This window comes from Indicator indicator, chromosome 6 (genome assembly GCF_027791375.1).
Source record: "Indicator indicator isolate 239-I01 chromosome 6, UM_Iind_1.1, whole genome shotgun sequence".
NCBI lineage: Eukaryota > Metazoa > Chordata > Aves > Piciformes > Indicatoridae > Indicator > Indicator indicator.
The window spans coordinates 34,572,922-34,596,119 of NC_072015.1; the positions used below are offsets into that span (position 1 = coordinate 34,572,922).

General features: G+C 38.6%; 1 protein-coding gene across 2 annotated transcripts in view; it reads right to left on the minus strand.

Moving 5' to 3' along the window:
* Positions 1 to 23,198, minus strand: part of TEX10 (testis expressed 10) — a 54,577-nt gene that overhangs the window by 25,991 nt on the left and 5,388 nt on the right. For both annotated transcript variants that reach the window (XM_054381554.1, XM_054381552.1), the window contains exons 3-8: positions 21,056 to 21,299; positions 18,998 to 19,110; positions 16,600 to 16,838; positions 13,357 to 13,492; positions 6,533 to 6,708; positions 5,400 to 5,577 (exon numbers count right to left, since the gene is read on the minus strand). In XM_054381554.1, the coding sequence (XP_054237529.1) occupies positions 5,400 to 5,577; positions 6,533 to 6,708; positions 13,357 to 13,492; positions 16,600 to 16,838; positions 18,998 to 19,110; positions 21,056 to 21,299 (1,086 nt within the window). The remainder of the gene's footprint in view (positions 1 to 5,399; positions 5,578 to 6,532; positions 6,709 to 13,356; positions 13,493 to 16,599; positions 16,839 to 18,997; positions 19,111 to 21,055; positions 21,300 to 23,198) is intronic.

Genomic DNA, 23,198 nt, shown 5'->3' on the forward strand with positions numbered 1-23,198 from the left:
CTATCAGTTGTGACTTGTGAGAAGAGACCAACACTCATCTCTCTACCACCTCCTTTCACATAGTCATAGAGAGCAATACTGTCTCTCCTCAGCCTCCTTTTCTTCACACTAAACAACCCCAGCTCCCTCAGCCACTTCTCAGAAAATATATACTCAAGACCCTTCACCAGCTTCACTGTTTCTCTCTGGACCCGTTCCAGCACCTTGATCTTTTTTACTGTGGCATCCAAAACTGAACATAGTACTGAAGGTATGGCCTCACCACTGCTGAGTGGGACAATCACCTCTCTAGTCCTGCTGGCCACACTGTTCCTGATGCAGGTCAGGATGCTGTTGGCCCTCTTGGCCACCCAAGCACACTGCTGGCTCCTGTTCAGACAGCTGTCATAAACTGCATTTCTGTGATTTCACTGAACAAGTTTTCCTTATTTGTAACCCAAGACATATTAAGAAGAGACAGATTTTTTCCTGTGAAGTCAATCTAACTTACTAGCTTATATTTTTGATAACAATCCTAAATTGCCTTTTTAAATCCATATTTCATAGAATACAATAAAGTACTCAGATTATGCATTAATCACCTTAAGTATTCTACCTCATACAAAAGGAAAAAAAGAAACATGTCTATAAGGCTATCTGCCACTCAATCACCACAAACTCACTAAGAAGTAGCAAATGAATGCCTTGAGCTTAACAGTGAAACAGTGTTCCTCTGCAACTGTTACACTACAGCCTTCGGTACATGAATGGTAAACCTCCCCTTTGTCAGACAACAAAGACAATCTACTATATACAGGTATGTTTCCATATTTGATGATTTGCCTCAAAGCCAGAAGTACTCAAAAAGTAAGCCTATGCCTTACTAGTCCTTTAAAAACCATTCTGAAGCAGCCCATCTACCCTAAAAATGTAGAAAGTGGGCGCAGAGGGATTACACCAAAAAGTTCTTTCCAGCTCTGTCTAGAATACAGCTAAAGTTTATGGCCTTAATCTCTACTAGACCATCCACAACTAACACATTCCTCCACTTCCTAGAAAGAACTGTCTTCCTGTCTGTATCTGCATCCTCAAGCAATCACCAGAACTCCACCGTCAAGATGATGCTAAGGCTGGGACTTCAGATCAAAGGTCCACTGATGCCAAATGTTACATATTCCCACCCAAGACAAACCATTTATCTTTAATTAGCAGAGTACTACTTCTTTATTATTTACCAGTTATTCCAATAAATTAGGAACTTAAAAAAGAATTAAGTTAATTCCTCCAGAAACATGGCACACTGCATCAAGCTGAATGGTTCATCTCAGTATATCAAAGTAGTATCACCTAAGGACCGCATACAAACTGCCCCAGTGGATTAAATGCAAAGACTTTCAGAAATACTTGCTGCACGCTTCCATTTGTCTCCATAAATTTAAGATCATCAGAGGTTTAAATCAGAGGCTGACTCAGAGAACTCATCTCCAAGAACCTGTTACCTCTCATTTGTCTCAGTCTGAAGTGGCAGACTGTTCACTCATGTTGCTCCACACCCGTTCCTGTTTGCGTATGAACAAGAACGAGGAGAAAGATTTATACCCCCCAAAACCCTGACACACTTTCATCTCTCAGAACCCTACCTGTCTGCATTTACTGAATTTACTCACATCAAGTCCAAAACAGAAGGACAAGGCAGGCACTAAAGAAGAACAAGCAGGGAAATTAAGGCAAGTCAACACCTTCTGCCCCTCAGTTTCACCTGAAACTTGCCAGCTGTGGCTATCCCAGTGGCCCAAAGAGCAGCAACATGTTTGTTGGCATAGAGATCAATTAGTGTAAGTCTGTCTATATTCATACACCAGCATCCAAAACTGGGTGGCTGCATTTCCGTTTTCTTTGTACAGCAGTCCTCCGGCCTGTCCTGACTGGTAAAGCTTTAGAGAATATAGACCAAAAGCATGACAGGAACTATCCTAGTAATTTTATAGACCATTACCCTCTCAGGCTCAGAAACTTTCCTCTTATATATGGAAATAACTGTCAACATCAGCTTCATTCTCAATGTTTGGAACCCACTGTGGGTCCTTAATGGGCTCCTGCAGACCACTTGGCTATTCATTTCCACACTGCAAAAGTATGAAGTAGAAACTACTGAATGTGTTCAAATACCTTTCTAATAAAAAAAAAAAATACAGACTAACACAATTATGATTTAATGTTATCAACTGATACCATCACAGGGCTGTGGTTTAAGCCATCTGCATACATTTACTGTCTACTTTCTGTAGTTTATGCACAGAAAAAAATCCTACGAGTTTGAGTTTATAATGACTGTTCCTGAAATAAATGCAACAGTCTTGTTATCATCCATATATACTCTCATCAAATCCACCTTAGCATAGCTCCTTCCTGGCAAATATATATGGGTATGTGCATTCTCAGACATGTAAAAACACACATGCTCCACCAGTCAAGAATAATATGGAAATCAAGGCTTTTAAAGAAATTAAGAACATTTACCAAACACAGCAGCAAGCCTCTGATGCTCCTGAATGCAGTCTATTTAAAGCAGGACAGATAAGCAGGTGGCATAGAAGAAAAGAACTGTAGGAAAACTCCCCCCCAGCCACAGAGAACACGAATGTTCTGGAAGAACAACAGTGCCATCTACTGACCACACCACGTTTCCTCATCGTTGACACGTTTCCAAATGCATTTCCTCATGGTAGACTGCTTTGTACCAGTTTCTCTATGCAATCTACAGCTAGAAGTGTCTCGTGAACACAGTGTCCCTATGCCACAGAACAGTGAAGTTATATACATTTTGCAATAGTATTATTCATTTCAAAAACCTTTATGTTCAACTTCAAATACCAGAACAGCTGTAAATCCTTACCAGAAGTTACCTGGTCTACCTCCTCCAAATCTGCCACAGTCACCCAATCTGATTTAAAGCATCTCCATTGAAGCATACTTATACCTTCTTCCTCCACAGATCTGTTCTGGTGTGTATGTCTGGTTTAACAAAATTTTGCTAGCACTCAAATCAAACAGTCCCTGACATTTCTACTCCTGCTAAAACTCCATTCTCTCATTCCTTTTTAATATACTTTTACAGACAGTTCCCTCTCCTTCCCAGCCCTTATTTGCCTAACAGTTCCAATTTGTCAGTCATCCTCCATGATCACAATTCACAGACTATCATTCTTCTTCTACTCTCCTTTAACGTCAATCCAGTTTGTCCACACCACTGTCTAAAAGCAATCCACAAAACTGGACACAATAATCCAGCTTGGCCTTTCTGATAAAGAGATAGAAAATTAGTTCATGTATGCTGTGTGCAATAATGAAAGGTTATGAAGCTCCTAAAGCCAAGCTGAAGTTCATATCTAGAAAACATACTATTGTTTCCTTAACTGTGCAACTTCTTTTCCAAGGAAAAGCTGAGCCAAGCTAAAAAAAAAGAAAATGTGTCATCAATAAGCCCTTTAAAACTTGTACAAGTTTTTACGTTGGCTACAGAGGTGAGAATGCATTTTCAGTGCTGTTGTATTCACTTTCTCTATAAAAAGCTCTTTTTTCATCTTTCCAAGGCAGCATTTTCAGATATGTTTCTAAAGAAAAGCAATCTGAGTTTTTAACACTGATTCCTCTCAGTGGGAACAGCCTTATCAAAGAAAAGCAACACTCAAGAATAAGATCTCTTCTCCAAGTTTCATCAGAACTCACAATCTTCCAGAAAGGAGGACTGTTATGGCTTATCACTACAAGAAACTGCACTATTACAACTACGTCAGGACTTCATCTGGTTATTTCAATTGACTACTTGAATGAATAACCTGCAATCTTTGATTCCAACTTCAAACATGTTCCAAATGTCATAAATTAAAAGGCTTTCTTTGCATCTCTGAAACATGAGAAGTTAATCCTCCTTCTCTGTTGTAAGTAATCTAATTTTGCTAAGAACACCACACCCCACCTGTCTCTTACATCTTTCTGCAAAAATCATTAAATGCCCACAGCCCACCTGCAGCTTTCTGGTCATCTTTAGAAAATGGTTTTACTATACCATACATTACTATAAAAATCTCCCACTCTGAAAATTTCGTAAGACCTCACAACAAAACAAGCACCTGAGCATTGACTTTAGTTCTACAGTGATTACCTTTGAATTGGTTATGATTTGCAGAGAACTTTTCTTTTTTAAAAATAAAACTTGAAGACCACCTTCCCAAAATTAGACATAATTTCGTTTTTATAGTGGCAACGCATTATACATAGGATATTATAGATGTCATCATCTTCACTTCATACATTAGGTCACCTTATTCTCAGGTTATACAGCTAGTATGAATGGGCCCGTATTTGACAACTGTTATGTCCTGTTTCAACAAAAAAAATTAAGTTCCCAAAAGCATTAGGAGGGGTAAAAAAAAAAAAAAAAAAATCACTTGAAGCACAAGTCATAAAATCTCACTTCCTGCTTATTTATCCAAGGTTCAACAACAATGAACAATGGAAAAAAATCATGCATATTTTTTTCTAAAGCAGCAAAACAGAACACCCTTGTGAAATCCTAGCAAGCCATCCACTCACTTCAGTAGAACAGCAACCTCTCTTCTTGACTTCAGAGGCAAACTTAACCTCTTTCAAGCCAGAGCAAAAACAACAAAGAGCACAAAATTTCTAGCAAGACATTTGCCTAGTTACTATGATTTGGCTATTTAAATGTCATAATTATAAGAAAAGCAAGTTTTAAAAATCTGAAAGCAAGCATAACATGAGAATGATGGTTGGTTATTTTTCACTACAGTGTCACCTACAAGTGGTTACAAGGAAGAGCTGTAACCAGTGGCAGAACAAAGACCAGATGTGATGATAGGACAACTGGTGATGGCAGACCATCAGTTGGTAGAACAAGAGGAAATGGCTTCAAGTCTCACCAGGTGAGGTTTAGATTGGACATAAGGAAAAATTTCTTCACTAATGGAGTTGTCAAGCATTGGAACAGACTGGCCAGGGAAGTAGTTTAATCACCATCCTTGCAGGTATATAAAAGATGTGTAGATGTAGTGCTGTGGGATATGGTTTAGTGTGCCACTGCTAGGCTAATGGTTGGACTCGATCTTTAAGGTCCTTTCTAACCTAAATGATTCTGTGACTCCATGACATTCTGGGTTGAGGGTGCTCAATACCATGCAGCCTTAGAGATGACTGGTATGATTGTTATCAAGCATGGGAGAAAATCTGTCAGTGTAAAGAGTCGAAGTGAATGGAGCAAATACTGATGGAAGCATTAACTCTCTTCATGACATCAACATTTGCAAGCTCTACTGAATTTTTGTGCCAAGTTCACGCTTAATGAGCAAATGTTCCTTTTTTTGTAACTAGGAAACCAAAGTGCCCGTTTGCCGCGGTACCTCATGCGCAGGATCCCGATGAGCGTGGCAGCCAGCTCGGAGGACATCCTGCCCATGATGCAGCAGCGGCTGAGGCAGGCAAGCAGGCTGGCGGGCAGGCAGGGCAGGAAGTAGACGAGCTGGACCAGCCGCCGCTGCGCCTCGGCCGGCAGCAGGACCAGTGTGCCCTCCAGCGGATCTGCAGCACACACACAGAAGTACTCAGCTACTTAGAAACACATAAAAACCATGGTAACAATTCCATAGCATTAGCATCTCATACACAACTTCAGCAAGCCTACAGGGACCCCACTCTTCTCTAACTGCTCTCATCTAGTTGAAAGCCTGTAGCAATTGCTGAAGGGAAGATAATAGAAGTAAGTCTGAAGAGGGGAAAAGAAAACAGAAGGAAGAAGGAGAAGCAATATTATCAGAAGCAGATTTCACAAAAATGAAACTTCTGCTCTAACAGATTGAAATCCTGCTAGCCTGAACTAAAGATTGTACTCTTTTTACTAGCCTTGATGCACACAATTCATTTTAATCTTTATGGCAATGGCCTCAACCAATCTCCATTCCTGTCTCCCACAGAGGCTTTACGTTCACAGAGTACAGCAGAGGGCTTCAAAGATGAGGGGACTAGAGCATCTCTCTTACAGGGAAAGGCTGAGAGATTAGAGGCTGTTAAGCCTGCAAAAGACAAGACAGAGAGGATCTTATCAATGCTTATAAATATCTAATGGGCAGGTGTTAAGAGGATGGGACCAGAACAGGCTCTTTTATAGTGGTAACCAGCAACAGGACAAGGGGGAAGAGACAAACTGCAAGCCAGGAAGTTCCATTTGAACATGAGAAAAAGCTTCTGTACTTTGAGGGCACTGGAGCACCAGACCAGGCTGCCCAGAGATGTTGTGGAGTCCCCTTCTCTGGAGATACTCAAAATCAGCCTTACCATGTTCCTGTACAACTCACTCTGGGTGAACCTGCTTCAGCAGGAGGGTCGGACTAGATGACCTCAGGAGGTCCCTTCCAACATCTATCTACCATTCTATGATTCTGTTGTTCACCTAGGAATCACCAGTATTTTCCACAACTGGAATTTCCCTGCCAAGTGATGGACAAAATTCAATACACTGTAGTGTAAAAACCCTTACCATATAATCGAGCAGCAGTGGCTTGTAAACTTTGCAATAATTCTTTGTTCGAACGAGAAGCAGCAGAGTGAATAATATCGATCAGCTGATTTGAAAGCTCAGGGTTCCTCAAGCCAAGCAGAGCAAGTTGCTGAGGTAGGCCAGCCAACCAGCGGGACAGAACTTTACTCCGACTTCTAAAGAAAGAGGGAAAATTAGTTGGGGAAAGAAAATCCAAACCAAAACAACAAAACCCACAAACTTAATTCTTTCCAGTCTGGACAAAACAAATCGTTTTAATGTCAGGTACAGTTAAATTACAATGAACTGCAGCACTGATTTACTGACAATACTTCATCAGAAGATTCAAGTGCATTGCTATAATGCTAGTTACATCAGAAGCATAGGTTCCTCACTGCACATTTTTAAGTCTTTCAGAATCTATTTGTGTGAACTCACTTTTATGCTGGGCAAAGCAACATTTCCAGTTATCATTAATTTTACCATTTTGACTTACAAATCAGGCTAAAACCCTGTGGGATTACTATACCCTCAATACCACTGAACCTTCTACTCTTTTCATTATACTTTTAAATTCAATTCTACCTTTGCTGACATGTTGCTTGTCAGTCCAGATACCTCTTAAGGCAGAAGGAAGAACCAGAAACACTACCACTAAGTGTTAAGTGCACCATTTCTTGTTTTGTACAAACACACCTCTTTCTACTTCTACCATTCCCTCAGGTTTATTTTCTTCTGTTTTATTTATCATTTCCTCTGCCAGGTACGGAATGCCACCAAAAATTTCCATTAGCTTGTTTCTGCTTTGTGTGCCAGTCACTAACACAATGAAGCTTAGCTTCACGAGGGCTCTAAAGAACTGTATCAGGAGACTTTCTTCAGTTTTACCACTCCCAAGATTATCATTTATGTACTGCATTCCACTGTACACACCCCTATAAATGAGATGCCATCTTTTACACCAAACACATATTGCATCACCTGCCTTTAAAGGTAATAGTTCAAGTTCTTCCTATCTGCGTTTTCACACACCAGTCCTCTCAAGTCTCTGGAATAAAATTTACCTAACCCTCCTCTTCTGCATTCATTTGATGTCACTCAACTCAATCTTGTGTACAGCCCTGTTGTTCCAATATCTGAGGACACTGACCATCCCTTGGTACTTGATGAGAATTATAATAACCTTTATTGAAAAATGTGACAAGATGTTATTCACATTGAAGGATTACCTGAATTCATCCTAATTTCAGACCCACTTCTTCCCTTATCCTACAGTAGGAAGATTAAGAAGCTTAGAATCATAGAATCACGAAGGCTGGAAGAGACCTCAAAGATCATCAAGTCCAACCTGTCACCCTAAACCTCATGACTATCTAAACCATGGCACCAAGTGCCACGTCCAATCCCCTCTTGAACACCTCCAGGGATGGTGACTCCACCACCTCTCTGGGCAGCACATTCCAATGGCTAACAACTCTCTCTGTGAAGAACTTTCTCCTCACTTCCAGCCTAAACCTCCCCTGGCGCAGCTTGAGACTGTGTCCTCTTGTTCTGGTGCTGGTTGCCTGGGAGAAGAGACCAACCCCCTCCTGGCTACAACCTCCCTTCAGGTAGTTGTAGACAGCAATGAGGTCTCCCCTGAGCCTCCTCTTCTCCAGGCTAAACAGTCCCAGCTCCCTCAGCCTCTCCTCATAGGGCTTGTGCTCAAGGCCTCTCACCAGCCTCGTTGCCCTTCTCTGGACATGCTCCAGCAATTCAACATCTTTCCTAAACTGAGGGGCCCAGAACTGGACACAGTACTCAAGGTGTGGCCTAACCAGTGCTGTGTGCAGGGGTACAATGACCTCCCTGCTCCTGCTGGCCACACTATTCCTGATGCAGGCCAGGAGCCATTGGCTCTCTTGGCCACCTGGGCACACTGCTGGCTCATGTTCAGGCGGCATATATTTTCAAATCCTAAAGAAAAAGTGAAAATAAATTGAGCTTGACATTTACAAATCGTTAATCCTAACCTGATTGTCAGAAAAACAGGAATGAAACCACTTTGCTTAACAATTCCCTTTTCCCCATTCCCTCTAAGTCTGTTTACCATAAACATCCCCTAAAAGCTGGTGAGGAAATGGCAAAACACTTGGACAAGCCCTTCCCCAGCCTAAGACAAATTTTCATTTGTATTTATAACTTGATTCTCTAGACCTCCTTCTCCATTCCATCAACTGGCCTGTTCATACTTCAGGAAACCCCACTAGTTAGGTTTTTTTCTTTCCTTAAAATGCCTTTGGTGCTAAGCTTTAGAACTTGACAGCCTCCATTATAGATATGCTTTTATTTAAATGTTTTAGCTCAAACTAAAACCATCTTATAGACCAAAGCCTATTTTCCTTGGGCTACAATTTCTATGACATCCAGGCTTATCAAGTATAACTTATAAACAAATACATTTCATCAGCTTACTAAAGTTATAATCACGTGGAGGAAGCCCCTGAGTGTAGATCAAGGAATTCGAAGTAGGTCTTTGAAGGTGTGAGCAAGAGTAACATAAAGACTACAAAAATTACTCCATCTTCAAAAGACCCAACAAAATTCCTCACAAAAACTTTAAGGAACTAAAGTATCCATGACATAGGAGGGAATAGCCTTGCATACAGGGATTGTGTTTAACAGTAGGAAAAGTCTGGAGAAGATACAACTGAAGTGGATGAGTTGGAAGGCTCAGAAGTCTCAAATCACTTGACGTTTCATAGTGGATGTGAATACAATAATTTGCTTTCTCTTCCCACATTGTCTGCTAAAGATGACATACCCTTCCAGGCCCTTAATGTCACATAGGTTTTACACCAATCAGTTACCTTTTTGGTACATACTATCTTTTGCAGTATCACCTGAAACCACATAGTTCAGTATTTCTGGAGTACTATCAAAACAACAAAACCACCCAAAAAGGACAAAAAAACCCAAACCAACCAATCAGGGAAAAAAATAATAAAACACTCCCCAAACAAACAAAAACAAACAAAACCCACACACAACATAACTAAGAAAACTAACCACCAAACCAGGAAGGAAGTTTTTCTTCTTTCACAGAATCACACCATCGTTGAGGTGGAAAGGGATTTCTGGGGATTATGTGGTCCAAAACTCCTGCTAAAGCAGGATCAGCTAGCTATGGCTCTCCAGGACCATGTTCAGACAGCTTCTGAACACCTCCAAGGATGGAGACTCCACAGCATCTCCAGGCAATTTGTGCCAGTGCATGGTCATACTAACAGTGAAAAAGGTGTTCCTGATTTTCAGACAGCATCTTCTGCATTCTGCTTTGTGACCACTATCTTGTTGTGTCACTGGACACCCCTGAGGAGAGCCTGACTCTTGAGGTATTTACACATATTGAACCTTCTCTTCTCCAGGCCTGATAGTCACAGAATGACAGAATGTCAAGGGTTAGAAGTGACCTCGCAATATCATCTAGTCCCACCCTGCTACCAGAGCAGGATCACCTAGCATAGGCTTCACCTCTCACAGACTTTCCTCATATGAGGAATGCTCCAGTGCCCTCCTCATCTTCATGGCATTCACTGGACTCTCTCCAGTATGTCCATGTCTCCCTTGGATTAGGGATCCCAAAAACTGGATACAGTACTGCACAAGTGACTTCACCAGTGCAGAACAGATGGGAAGGATCAGCTCCCTCACCGTGGTGTAACTCCTCCTAATGCAGCCTAGGCCTTCTTTGCTGCTAGGGCCCACTGATGGCTCATGTTCAGCTCGCTGTCCACCAGGACCTCTTGGTCCTTTTCTGACAAGCTGCTTTCCTGCTGGTCAGCCCCAAGCATGTACAGGTACATGGGCCTGGTCTTCCCCAGATGCAGGAATTTGCACTTCCCCTTGTTGAACCATCAGCCCATTTCTCCAGCATGTCAAGGCTGTGTTTTCTCAACAGCTACCAAATTAATTACACAGCCTGGCTAGATGTTGGATTTAGTACTGCACAAGAATTATCTTGAAGGGATGAGATAAACTGGCCAGACAGATATATATTTGTGAGGTAAACGATTTCCTACTTGTAATGAAATTCCTGAACTGTTACAGGATCAGCAGACAAGATTGACACATGTTAATCTTTTGCAATTACATTTAAACTTTTTTTTTTTTTAAGCTTATTTGGTTTCTGCATTTTCAGGAAAATTACTGGATTAAAATGGCCACTGTGGTTAGAAAAAACACCCGCCATTAACCACTCCCTGGTAGAAGTGGTGCTGGATCAAAACAAACAGACGAAAGATGGTCTTCAGACATCTGAGCTCTGTCACTCCTTGCCAAAAGAAGCTGCAGGTGCTCTTGATTTAGATTGGTTATGGTTGTTTTAGTCTATGTCTTCAAAATTTTTCTCAGATGTTGAACAGAAAGAGGTAAAACGTAAATGAGTCACTATTAGGTGTAGAAAGGAAAATAATGGTAATTCTAAACAATTCCACTGGAAAGATAATGGACTTAAGCTAGTAATATAAACAATTTTTCTCCTTTTGCTTCTTCAGCTCTGGCTGATGCTTCTCCTGGCTTTACTGACCTTGACTGCATTGCTTTGTTGTGACTGGTATTAACAACAACTTCTCTGCTCTTTCTCTTGTCCCTTTTTGTGTACAGGGTAATCGAGTAAGGGGGGGGGGGCAGGAAGGAAGAAGCTGTTGCAGCTCCCCTGGTCTCTGGCCAGGGGGGTTCTTGTGCTATTTATCAATTGTAAATACCTGTAAATATTGTAAATTTTGTACATATTCATGGCATTCCATTGTAGATTGTAGTTTTGCTTGTAAATACAGCTTCATTTGCTTCCAACTGAGCTGGTCTGGCAAATTTAATGTTGGGGGGGAATTTCCAACCCACCACACCGGTGTAAGGAATGACCAGAAAATCTCACAGAAAATCCATCCAGTGAGTGATGTAAATACACAGCAGCTTTGTGCAGTGAGGAAATACAGGCTGCACATTGTTGGAAGCTTAAGAGTACAAGAGAAAAGTAACTCTTGCCTTATTCCTACAATATCTCACATAGATCACTGTTGAAGGCAGGCTGTGAGGCTAAACAGATTCTTAAGTCTCTACCAGCATTACATATATGTATGCATATGAGCGTGTATACACACACAATGACTACACCTGTGCAGCAACTAGGGCTGAAGATAACGCACATCAAGATGAAAATATTAATTCTGAACCTTGTAGTAAGTGAATCAAGTTTTCTTTCACAGGGCAACAAAACACCAAACCCTTCTACCTAGCCTCTAATTCAGATGCATGTAAAAACCAAACAAATAAGCAGCTTCATGGATTCCAACATGAATTCTACTCCTCTTTGAATGCACTTAAGCTTCTGAGAGAAAAGAAAGAAGTCACAAGAGGGCTGAGGGACTTATGACGTCAAACTGAAGGGAATAACATGAATGTCATCCAGGATAACTGCACAGTCCACAGAGAAGAAATGAAAAAAACCCCACTTGTTTCTAAAGTAAAGAAATGGATCAGTACAATACACAAACATTATGTCATCCTAAAATGTCTTCTCAGACATAAGTGTAATTATCCTTTTGGCAAAGCACTTCTGAGATTTCGTTCTTCCGTTACTAGAAATGCCACAATTCCATGAAGAAGACTAAGAGGAACAGCATGAAAACTACTGCTATTTCTGATGTCTAAAGATAGAAAGTTAAAGCTTTCTACATAGTAAGGTGATCACATGAAACTGGATGAGATGCTCAAGACTTCCAGGTAAGTACAGAAAATGGTCGTTATGTAACCTCCAGGAAATGAGTCAGTATGAAAAAGATCTTTTTCACTCTAGGTGAAAAAACGAGAAAAAACAGCATGTTACCAGTCTTTTTTCTTGTCTGTCTTTCAAATTCTCTATATTTTTTATAATGTTCACAGGGTAATATTCAACATTTCTGGTTTTAGACTGAATTACTTGGGCATTACAAGAAATGAAGATTAACAACACAAAGAAGCTGCAGAAGAGTTTGACTCTGCTAGTGGATACCAGCACTTCTGGGGGCTGAGGCTTGATTTTTACCTAGTAGCAGAAAATAAGTGTCATGGATATGACCTATGCCCTTTTGCAGTTCTCAAAGTAGTATTGATGCAGCCTGATCTGTGTTTAAGGATTTTAACAGAGCTGGAACCAGATGACTTGGCTGAAAAGTACATTCTGGAAAAGCTAAGACTTGGAGACAATTTGGACAAATCCTATAATGAAAAAACACAGTCACAGCAATGTAAGAATAATCTCTGACTTGAAGCAAGTTGGTTATCTAGTAGATGCACAAAACTGGAAACCCAAGAGGACAAGAATATTTTCTTAAATCTTATGTCTTTAGAAATGTGTACCCAAAATAACAGAATGCTTCTCTTAAAGAAATAAGTATTTAAGGCCAGACAGGCACTAGCAGAACCACCAGAGACACTAATTCACAAGTCCATGACCTTGAGCTGAAGCAATAGAAATGCTCCATGGATACAACTGCAGTCTTGACACATCTAATGATAACCACACAGCCAGTAACAATAAGCTTGCAACAGTATACTTCAAGTTAAATTTTAAATCTTTATGATCATTCTAGTACTTACATTCAGAAAAAAAGGACAACTAAGCTAACATCCATCTCAATTTTACAGAGAACTTAAACTTCCAATTTCAGTCACATAGTGCCAAAACACATTCACAATGAAGTTTTATATCCACATAGAAATTCAGTATTATAAATTTTGAAATAAATTCCAAAATATATACACTACATTGAAATAATTTAAAAGAATATGTAAATGGTTTTTACCTGATTCTTTGAGTCCTCAAATCTTCTTTTTGGTAAACTCTGCTAAAAAATTTCAAAAGCAACGTACGAACCGGAAAGAGGAGATTCCGTTGCTGGTATAGTGTATACACTGCCTTTATCAAGGGCTCTGTTGCCACTAGGGAAAAAAAAAAATAAATCTTAAGTAGTGCTTCTTTATCTTCTGACTATACACACATACATACACAGAAGAAGTATAGTTTCTTATCTACAACTACTACATTTAACTCTACAGGATAGTACCGAAATATTTTAAAGCAACTATTGGATAGAATTCTAAGCCATCGAACCAACAACTTCTTGTGTCGTTTGTGAAAGAGCCACATAAAAGAACAGAGACAACATGCAAGTGAAAACTTCAGGGCCTCCTGAAGATAAGGCAGTGCACAGATTGCTGAGAACCCCTAAGTTCCTGCTTTCCACTGCTGCCTTCCAAGCAGTTTTCCCCTAGTGCAGCAACTTCACATCAACCTTCTTGTTTGCTCCTTCTCTATGCCTCCCTGAATCTGTCACACTGCTTTCTATACTCCCTCCTTGCAACACATACCAGTCTTATCAGCATTCCATGTCTTTGAATCAGCTTGCTCCAAAACAATCTGCTAAAGTAACCAGAAAACACATACCTCAGAGGCTGCTGGCAAGCCACTGAAAAGGGAAGTGCTTAACTCCACTGCAACCTTTCCTTCTCTGAAGCTCTCATCAGCTATGCATTATCATAAGACTTAGAACAACGTATGGAAGTTCTATTTTTATAACAAAGATGGCCAAAACCAGCCAGCCAGTGGAGAAGTGATTACAGTAGACTGAGAAAGATGAAAAATTTTCCTCGCAAATTAAACCACCAGACATAAAAATTAACAAAGCATGGGAAAATATCTGAATTCAGAGAACACAAGCCTGGAAAGAATGCAGAAGCATGTGAAAACTTTAGAGATATGTGAATGGTATTGAGACCTGACTCAATTTGTCTCAGAAGACCTTGGGGTCCCAATAAATCACTGTCAAGATACACTTAAGCAGTAGCAATCGCTTAATTATCTTCATAAACCAAGACTGGGAAACCTTTGTGCTTCCTTACAGGTGTACTGAGCAGTCTGAGTAAGTTACGTGTTCAAAAACAGACAATTATGTGTTCCACACATCCATCCAAGGAGACAAGAATGTTCCACACTGAAAATTATTCTGGATCCAGTTAGTGGCTGGTCTTCATCAGCAAAAATCTTACTAGTGATAGTTAATTTATGGCATAGGGAGTGTCACTAAAAGACACACTATAAAAAGCACCTGAAATTAAGCATAATGGAGGGAGCCATTTAGAAGTTGAAATCTAATATATTTGACAACAGAATAATATACCAAATAAGAATGACTTTAAGATAAATTACTGAGTTCTTTTTATTGCACCAGGACCATCAAATAAAGTCAGTTCACATACTCTTCAGGTGAAGAATCATCTTGGACAGTGCTTCTTAAACAGAACACTGGCTTATTCTTATTTGAGTAACAATTACACCTTCATGTAGGTTTCAGCTAATTAACGAACTGCTAACTGAACTAGTATAGTAGGAAATACATATTCTAAGTGTGTAGAATATTCAGATACCTTCAAATAACACTGTGGCATGCTGAGTAAGGTAGGTCCTACTATTTGAATTGTTTCATATGAACAGAACAAGTTTAAAAACAAGCAAATTAAAAATGCATTCTTAGAAAGTATACTTAGAAGATACAAATTACACAGACTCCTAAAATGCATCCCAAGTCCTCAATTTTTAACTTATTTCAGTTTTAACTGGCACATGGCAAGTCTCTTTCTGAAATGACTGTTCTCTTCATTACTCTATGAAAATTTATCAAAAATATAATTTGCAGGCAAACTGCTGCTAAAGTCACGCTCAGCAGATGCAAGAAAGAAGCAAACCTCTATTTACAGAGAGCTGATCCAGAGTTTGATCTTAAAACAATGGAGAGAAATCTCAGACATCACAGCTCAAAGCTCTCCTGCACATCCACAGGGAAAGGTGAACACGTGCATTTCACCCCAGCATAAACAGCTACTCCAAACAGGCAAGCCTGAAAAACGTGACTGCAAAGATACCACTATGCTTTTCTGCACATTTCATCTAAACTTCTTTAAGCTTATTTATTTTCTGCATTCCCAAGAAAAATTATTGCATTAAAATGGCCACTTTGTTTAGAAAAACACCAGCTATTATCCACTCTCTGGTAGAAGTTTGGTAAACAGGAGAAAAGTCAATGCTCAATTAAAAAAAAGTGTGAAGTATCTGATTTAACAGTCTAGAAACAGTTTGGAAACTACTTCCTCCAGTAGCAACTCTTCCACTTTAGCTCTTCTGGCAAGACAGGCACATCTCTGACTTTGAACTATTCCTTCCACTCAACATGAAGCTAAATTTGAAGTGTAGGTGGGAAAGATTAGTTATCACCTTTGTCATCAGGGGCACAGGGATAGATAAGACTCAATTAAAATCGATTTGGAAGGAGATACAACTAACTGCAAATATATTTGAGGGATATCTGACATCTTTTCATCTTGCAACACTAACAATGAAACCTGTTGCTACGGGCAAAGCATTTTCTATAAACTACTTGGCTGCACAGCTGTGGAATTCACTTCTACCAGACTGGTGAAACAAAATAGACTGATGCCACTTTTAGATTTACTGACAATTTCCTTTCTTAAATAAATTCTACATCAATTACTTAGCAGACCGGTAAAACAAGATCTTACATTGAACACAACCATATAGTACTTGAAAAGCAAAGAACAAGCTAAGTTAAAATACTACAGCAGTCATGCAAATCAAAACAGGAAGTATGTTTTCTCTTGAAAAAGGATTCAAAACAAACGTCTTGGGAAGTATTTTACAGCAGCTTCCATCAGAACTCTCTCATGCATCTTTAGATTCCAGTGATTATTGTTTATCAGAAAAAAGTTTAGAAAACTTATCTTCCCATTTACAAGAATATCTTAAGTAGTAAAACCAGAAAAGAGGTATACAAATATATTAATACTTTGCATAACAACAGTATGAATCTAACAACATTCATTCCTAAAAATCAGTTTTCAATGCTTCATGCAGATGACCATGAAATTCAATCTACCTCTCGACAAAATACTTTGATGCAATAATGGAGGATGTAAGATGACCTGATAATGCTAGAATACCTCAAACTCAGTGCACTATTTTGCTTATATCTCACCTTTGTTTTGCTGTATTTGCATTAATCTCCAAGTCACACCAAGCAATCTGTTCACCTGCTTGCTATTCAGCTTGCTGCCATCCTGAAGAGTATCTGTCACATATTTCCTTATCATGTCTAGCCAACCAGAATCCATCTGAAGTGTTGAAGTACTTGCTAGTGAAACCATTATGTCACACAAGGTTAAATTTAGCAAAAGATGGTCTACACTGTTTGAAGATGTCACACAATACTTGTTGCTGGAGGAGAGAAGAGAAAGAAAAGAGAGAGATTTTAAAATATTTTGTTCATTTTAATATACATTAATTGGATAGAAATCATACTAGTAGAAAAAAAATTCTAAGTGTTAAAGTTTTGAAACCAACTGAAAGTCTTTATATCTGACATTTGGGTACTTGCATTTTTTTGTTCTGCTGCCAAAATATCTGCAGTGGCAGCAACAACCAAAATTCTACATCGTATTTCTGGCTGGTTTCTCCTGTTTGACATTTTTACTCTGGGCCTGGCAGCACTTTTAGATAATTTGAAGTAGTAAAGGACAGCTAAAAAATTTAAAAAAACCTTAGTTTGAGTCTCTTCTATTACAAATCACATGGGTATTGTCTTTATTACACAATGACAAAAAGTACTCTGAACAGCATAGAGAAATCTATTTAGGTGCTTTTTCCAAACTTATGTGTTATCAGAAACATTTTTCACCATCAAAAGATTCTGCAGGACCACCCTGCTGCTCTACAGAGGTTTGAAAGGCAAAATGAAGGATACTATGCTTGGCCTAACACTAGAATTTCTCTACTTGCTGACTGTCAGGTTACTCACACTATACAAGAAAAAGTATTTTTAGAAAAAGCACATCATTTCTATACAGAAAGTTGCACAATACCAAAGCCTACATTCAAAAGACAAAGTAGTGCTGTGAAAAGACAAAAAGCTCTTCAACCTGCACTAACGGAAGCACAGTCCCTCTTCAGTTCAGAACCAACCACTGCAATACAAGCAAATCTCAGCCTGTGGTCATCAATTACACAGCACAAATGATAGCAACTTTCTGATGTTCAGAATTCAGTGATAAATTTCTGTCGTATTTTGCAAATTAGAGATGGAAGAAATCCTTGAAGTGCTCTGCAAGTTTTTTTGAATACAGGCCTTTAACCCAATATATTGGTAAGCAAGAAAACCAAGAGCAACTATTTTCATGGCAGGAAGCTAAGTTTCCAGAACTCTTGAAATAACAGCCAAAATAAAAACACAACAAGGAGTTTCACAGATTATTTTTCCTCCATGTATCCAAGAATATATTTATTTTACACTGCAAGAATGGTGCAAAACTTAGTAGTAGAGTGAAGATATAAACAGAAGTATTGTTAGTCAGGATATCAGCTGTAAGGCAAGAAAGATGGTTGTATTGTCTAGCTACTAATTTGTAAAATTTTCAGTTTCAAGAAAAGATATTCAAGTCAAAACCTGGAAAAGCAAAACACCTTTTGGCTTTATGAACTTAATGGATGAGACTTAGTTGAAATGAAAGCATTTAGTGAAGAACTATGCTTGTATGTTATGTACCCTTCCAGGAAGAGAAAATGCAATAGGCAAAATATCAAACAGGATTTCAACCTCAGGCATACCTGCACCATGGTAAAACCAGGTTCTTTTACTGCTACAGCTCAATCAACAGTGGCACAGCTTGCAAGGATTTGAAACCAAGACAGACAATGACCAATACCTTTTGCACACACATACAGACTGCAATGGCACAGAAAGACTCCAGAACAGACTTCGTGTGACTATCTGGGTGCTGAGAGAAGAAAAAACCTGCCACCAGCCTGTACCAGAACAAAACTGGTATATCCTCTCTGCCAGCTCAATACTGCAGAAATGCTGGCTGCTTCTGCTCCAGTAATGCTTTGCCATACAGGATAAGCACAATGTGTCCTTAACTTCCCTCCTAGCTGTACTTATCCATCCCTGTAATTGAATTAGTAGTAGATGTGGATGAAAAGAAGTTTCAACTACATTTTGATCTAATTCAGCAGCAAACTGAAGAAAACATGCCAACATATGAAACCAGTCAGACTAACAGAAATCGCCATTTAGCTCTATGCAAATTCCAGATCAATTGCTGGATACAAAGCTTTCGTTTCTCTAAGACAGCATTTCAATTTCTACCAAAGGATATTCAGATGACTTCCTATATAATAATTTTCAAAGAACAACCAAAACTTCTCTATACAAAGCAATGCTGCCTACCTGTGAACCCTTCAGATCTTCAGGGGATATGCAATAAAAGGTTTTCTTCTCCAACATTAAAAACTTAATACTAGATAAAACATATGACTTACATTGTCTCACTTATCTTACAGCTTTGAATTTCATAAGATGACATTGATTTTATTCTTACCCTTTGCACGAATCTTTCTTTTTGTGCTTTACTGTTTCTTGCAAAGAGTAAGGAAAATGGCGCATGAAGTGGTGCTTGAAATCAACAAGGTAATTCATTCGAAGCCATAGCTCCTGTTAACGAAAGCAGATGACAGACAGAAAACATGGTAGAAAGTGAAATGCATCAGTGTAGTCACCTTCCAAAGTCAATATTGGAATCAATGAAAAGCAGGAACCTCAGCTTCTGTTTCCAAGTTTTCAAACACATCTACTTGCAGATGTAAATGTGAAGTCCTCAGCATGACCCTGATGGCCCACAAAACAAGTGAGTAAAATTACAAGTCAAGGCTGAACAACAAAATTACAATGTATGTCAAGGCTGAGCAACATCATTTAACCCAAACTGGACTAGCATGGTTTCTTAACACGTATTACTATGGAAATATATAGTATTGCATTGAGTGGGTTACAGATGTGAATTGAAAGTGCTTTTATATCAATTTATCAGGGTACTTGCACTGACTGCCCCAAGTTCTCCATTAAGATATAATCTGACATTGCCTTCATCTTCTGCCACCATTAGTGTACTTGTTTTGTCAGTGAGCTTTGAACTATGTTTTCAAGCAGAAAGGTGACGCTTACAGAAAAAAGATGTTTTTAAATATTTAGAAATAATTTTACTTTGTGGGTTAGCAGATAGTCACCATTCCTCAGCGTCCAGCAAAACTCATCACAAAAGCGGCCTGCGTTGCTATCAAACTAGTCAGGCAAAATCATCTTTATGATATTGAGGTATTTAGAACATAAAATTACCACTAAACTATTTTAAAGATTAATAGGTTTCCACAAAGCATATTCAGAGTGGTTTTCCAAAGTGTCTGTAATAACCACTTTGGCCTATAAGCCCAAGAGTTATGAAATAAGCAATGTTTCCATTTTCAAATTCAGTCACTTATATTTAAATGTGACTATAAAGGAAAAGGACAAAATAAGCTGCTTATTGTATCTAAAACATGTCTGCATATCAGATTCCTCTTTTTTCCCAAAACATCCTAGGGTGACAATGCCACTGCCTGTACTTAATACAACTCACATATTGACACAAGAGCACTCCTTACATGTGACCAAAGTGCAAGCACCCTAGGGCTAAACCAGCAGCTCTGCTAGGGGCAGTAAGCAGCTCTAAGTATTTACCTGGCCAGCTGCCTTTTTTTTGCCTGCTTCCAAGATGCTCTCTAGAAAAGATGATGATGAAAGAGGCAAACAACACATTTTGCTCAGACACACTCAATCTATCTCTCAGGCTGTGTATGCTGCATAACTCAAGTCTAATGGAATGATTCCACAAATGTTTTCCAATAATTATATATGACTTTTGTTTACCAAAAGGACCTACAGTCCTACACACAGGTAAAATAAAGAGCTGTCAAGAAATTCCTTCCAACTCTCAATAGCCAAAATGGAAAGAACGTTTTTCCAGTTTGCAAAATCTTTGGAAGAGTAGCAAGTTACAAAAAAATAGTAATGCATTTATCAAAGACAGATAAAATAATCAGGGGTAAAGGAAACCTTCAAGCATATTTTCCAAATACTGGAATTTCCAGTTACTGAGATTTGTGCCTTATGATAGTGCCCATCACGACACAGCAACACAGGTTGCACCAAGCAATTAGAGGATCTCGGTTAACCCCTGCCTTTCCATAGGTTTAGGGTTTGTTCATTTTCATCCTCCTACCCCTGTAATATTTTTCAATACATAAAACCAAGTTCAAATTTATGTTCTATAGGGTAATTTGGCAGATAAAATGCTTATCTTCTCCAATATTGCTTTCAGTTTCAAAAGCTTTTATGATACAGTCTGTGAAGGACGATTCCTGGAAACTATGAGCGAACTCACTGTTCAGCTCAATTCTTTTCTAGAGTAAGAGACTTAAAGTCCAAACTCAAATTCTACTCAAAGTCTAGGCTTTTTATCTCTTCACAACGTATATCCACTACTTCCAACCCCCGACTCACAAATTTCCAATCAAAACAAAACACGCTGTCATTATTATGCCGCAGATCACTTCTCCCTTACCATTTTGTATGTTTCATCATGTCGCTTTGTGAGTTTCCACAATAAATGTATTATACTAAGCACTTGCTGCATAAGATGCTGAGATTCTGATTCCAAAAGGTTTCCAAGAATAGGAGCTGATTGTGCAGGAGATGCTTCAATCCAGCACTCAATCAGTAACGGAATTATTATCTCAATAAAACCTTTTAAGTTTTCAGCCGAGGACAGGCCCTTTTCTGCACTGTCCATTACACTTGCCAGAGACCTAAATAACAACAACAAAAAAAAAAAAGAAGGAAAAATATAAAGATTACACCTTTAAAACCAGATAAGAGCAGCATCACCTTCCTTCTCTAAAAATCAGGAAAGATTACTTTTTAACACATTAAATATTTGCTTGCTTTCTTGCTACACATTTCAGTAAAGAAAATGGGAGTTCAAACCATCTACAACCAACTTGCTCCCATGTCCCCCTGCAAGGTTGTGTGCTTCTGTAACTAATTATTAGATTTCAGTACTTCTTTCCCCATTGTTACATGCAAAGTCTGTAAAATGGAGAAGCATGATTTCCACCCTACAGAAGAACTCAACAGTACCCAGCACAATAAAATAAAAAAGCTTGTTTTAAGCTTCTTGAAGCAAAATAATGAGACTGACTAGAAAGTATTGTCAAATGCATGAGGTTTATTACAGTTAGTAACCATGTTCAGCTATAATAAACATAATAGTTGTTCATATTAATTAAAAAATAATCATTCTGCAAAAAACTAATTTTTGTTCCCACCCATAAAGCTCTGGAGAACTAGCTGAAAAATTAACATGATCTGATAATTAAGTTAAACAAAAATTATCAAAAAATTAGCACATATGGCTTAAATTAAAAGGACATCCCCCAGAAAGCAAGAAAATCAGGGACTTTATTCACACACACTCCCTTTTAACACCCTTCATCTGAGTTTTAAAAGGGATTATCAGTATGAATTACCAAATCCTGCTCCTGGAAAAGATCATCTGAATTTTATCCATTTCAAAACCAAGATTCTTTAAAGAAAGAAACATGATTTTAAGCAGTACAAAAGCTTCTGAAAAGACTTCCAAATATGAAGAGCCCTTAAGAAAAAAAAAAAAAAGCAACAATAATTTCAGCTGATCCTTTCTGACATTGTTTTCCATGACAATTTTGTTTTCTGATTCACAGCAGGAAATTCCCACCATAATTCTAACTTCCAAATATGCAACTGGTACACTGAATCTCCTGTTAAACTCCTATTTCAGTGATTTTCTCCAAGTGATTTTTCTTTACATATACACCCGAAATAGGATCTGAAAAACTACTTGCTTTCTTTTCACTGGCAGAGAAATCTGTTTACAAATATTTTCAATCCATATTGGATTAAAGAGGTGAAGCAGCTTTTCCTGATCATCCTGTCATTTCCAAATTATCCAATTAGTTACATCCTTCCATGAAGCTCTAATTTCTCATGCTGTTGCAATTATCTATAATATGCACATAACAGAAAATTTTATTGTCATTTGTTTCTGTTTGAAAATGGTATCTCAAGAAAATTATTGGACCACAACAAATCCAGGTATTAATAAACTATAAAAGGAGTAGCAAGAAGACATCTGCAAAAGAATAAAATGTGAGACAAAGGCAGGCTATTTCAATGAAGGCAGGATGGGAGAGAGAATTTAAACCTCCAGCACAAAATAAAATGAGTGGAAACAGTTGGTCACAAAAAATTAAAAATGTTACTTTTACTTTAGTACCTACAACAACTACCATATACCTTAAAATTTAATAAAGCTGAGCATTAACTGCAGCAACCAATTCATGCAGTCAACCTGTTTCGGCTCACTTGTCCGTATTTTGTTCTTCCATGTCCTCCCTGCCATAAGACATCAGTTTCCTTTAGGCTATAAAGAGAGTTTAGGATAAATGGTTCCAACAGACATTTAACTCTCAAGTCTTCTAAAGACACAAAGGATAAATCTACCTTCCAGTTATAACCACAATGAATTCTAAAGTATCACTGAACAAGCCAGTTGACACCACCACCACAGCCTCACTTAAAAAGGTAGGTTGTCCTGTGAATGCTGTGCCATGATACAGTTAGCTGAGATTCTGAAATGTCAGTAATTGGCTGACATAGTTGTGAAGTTG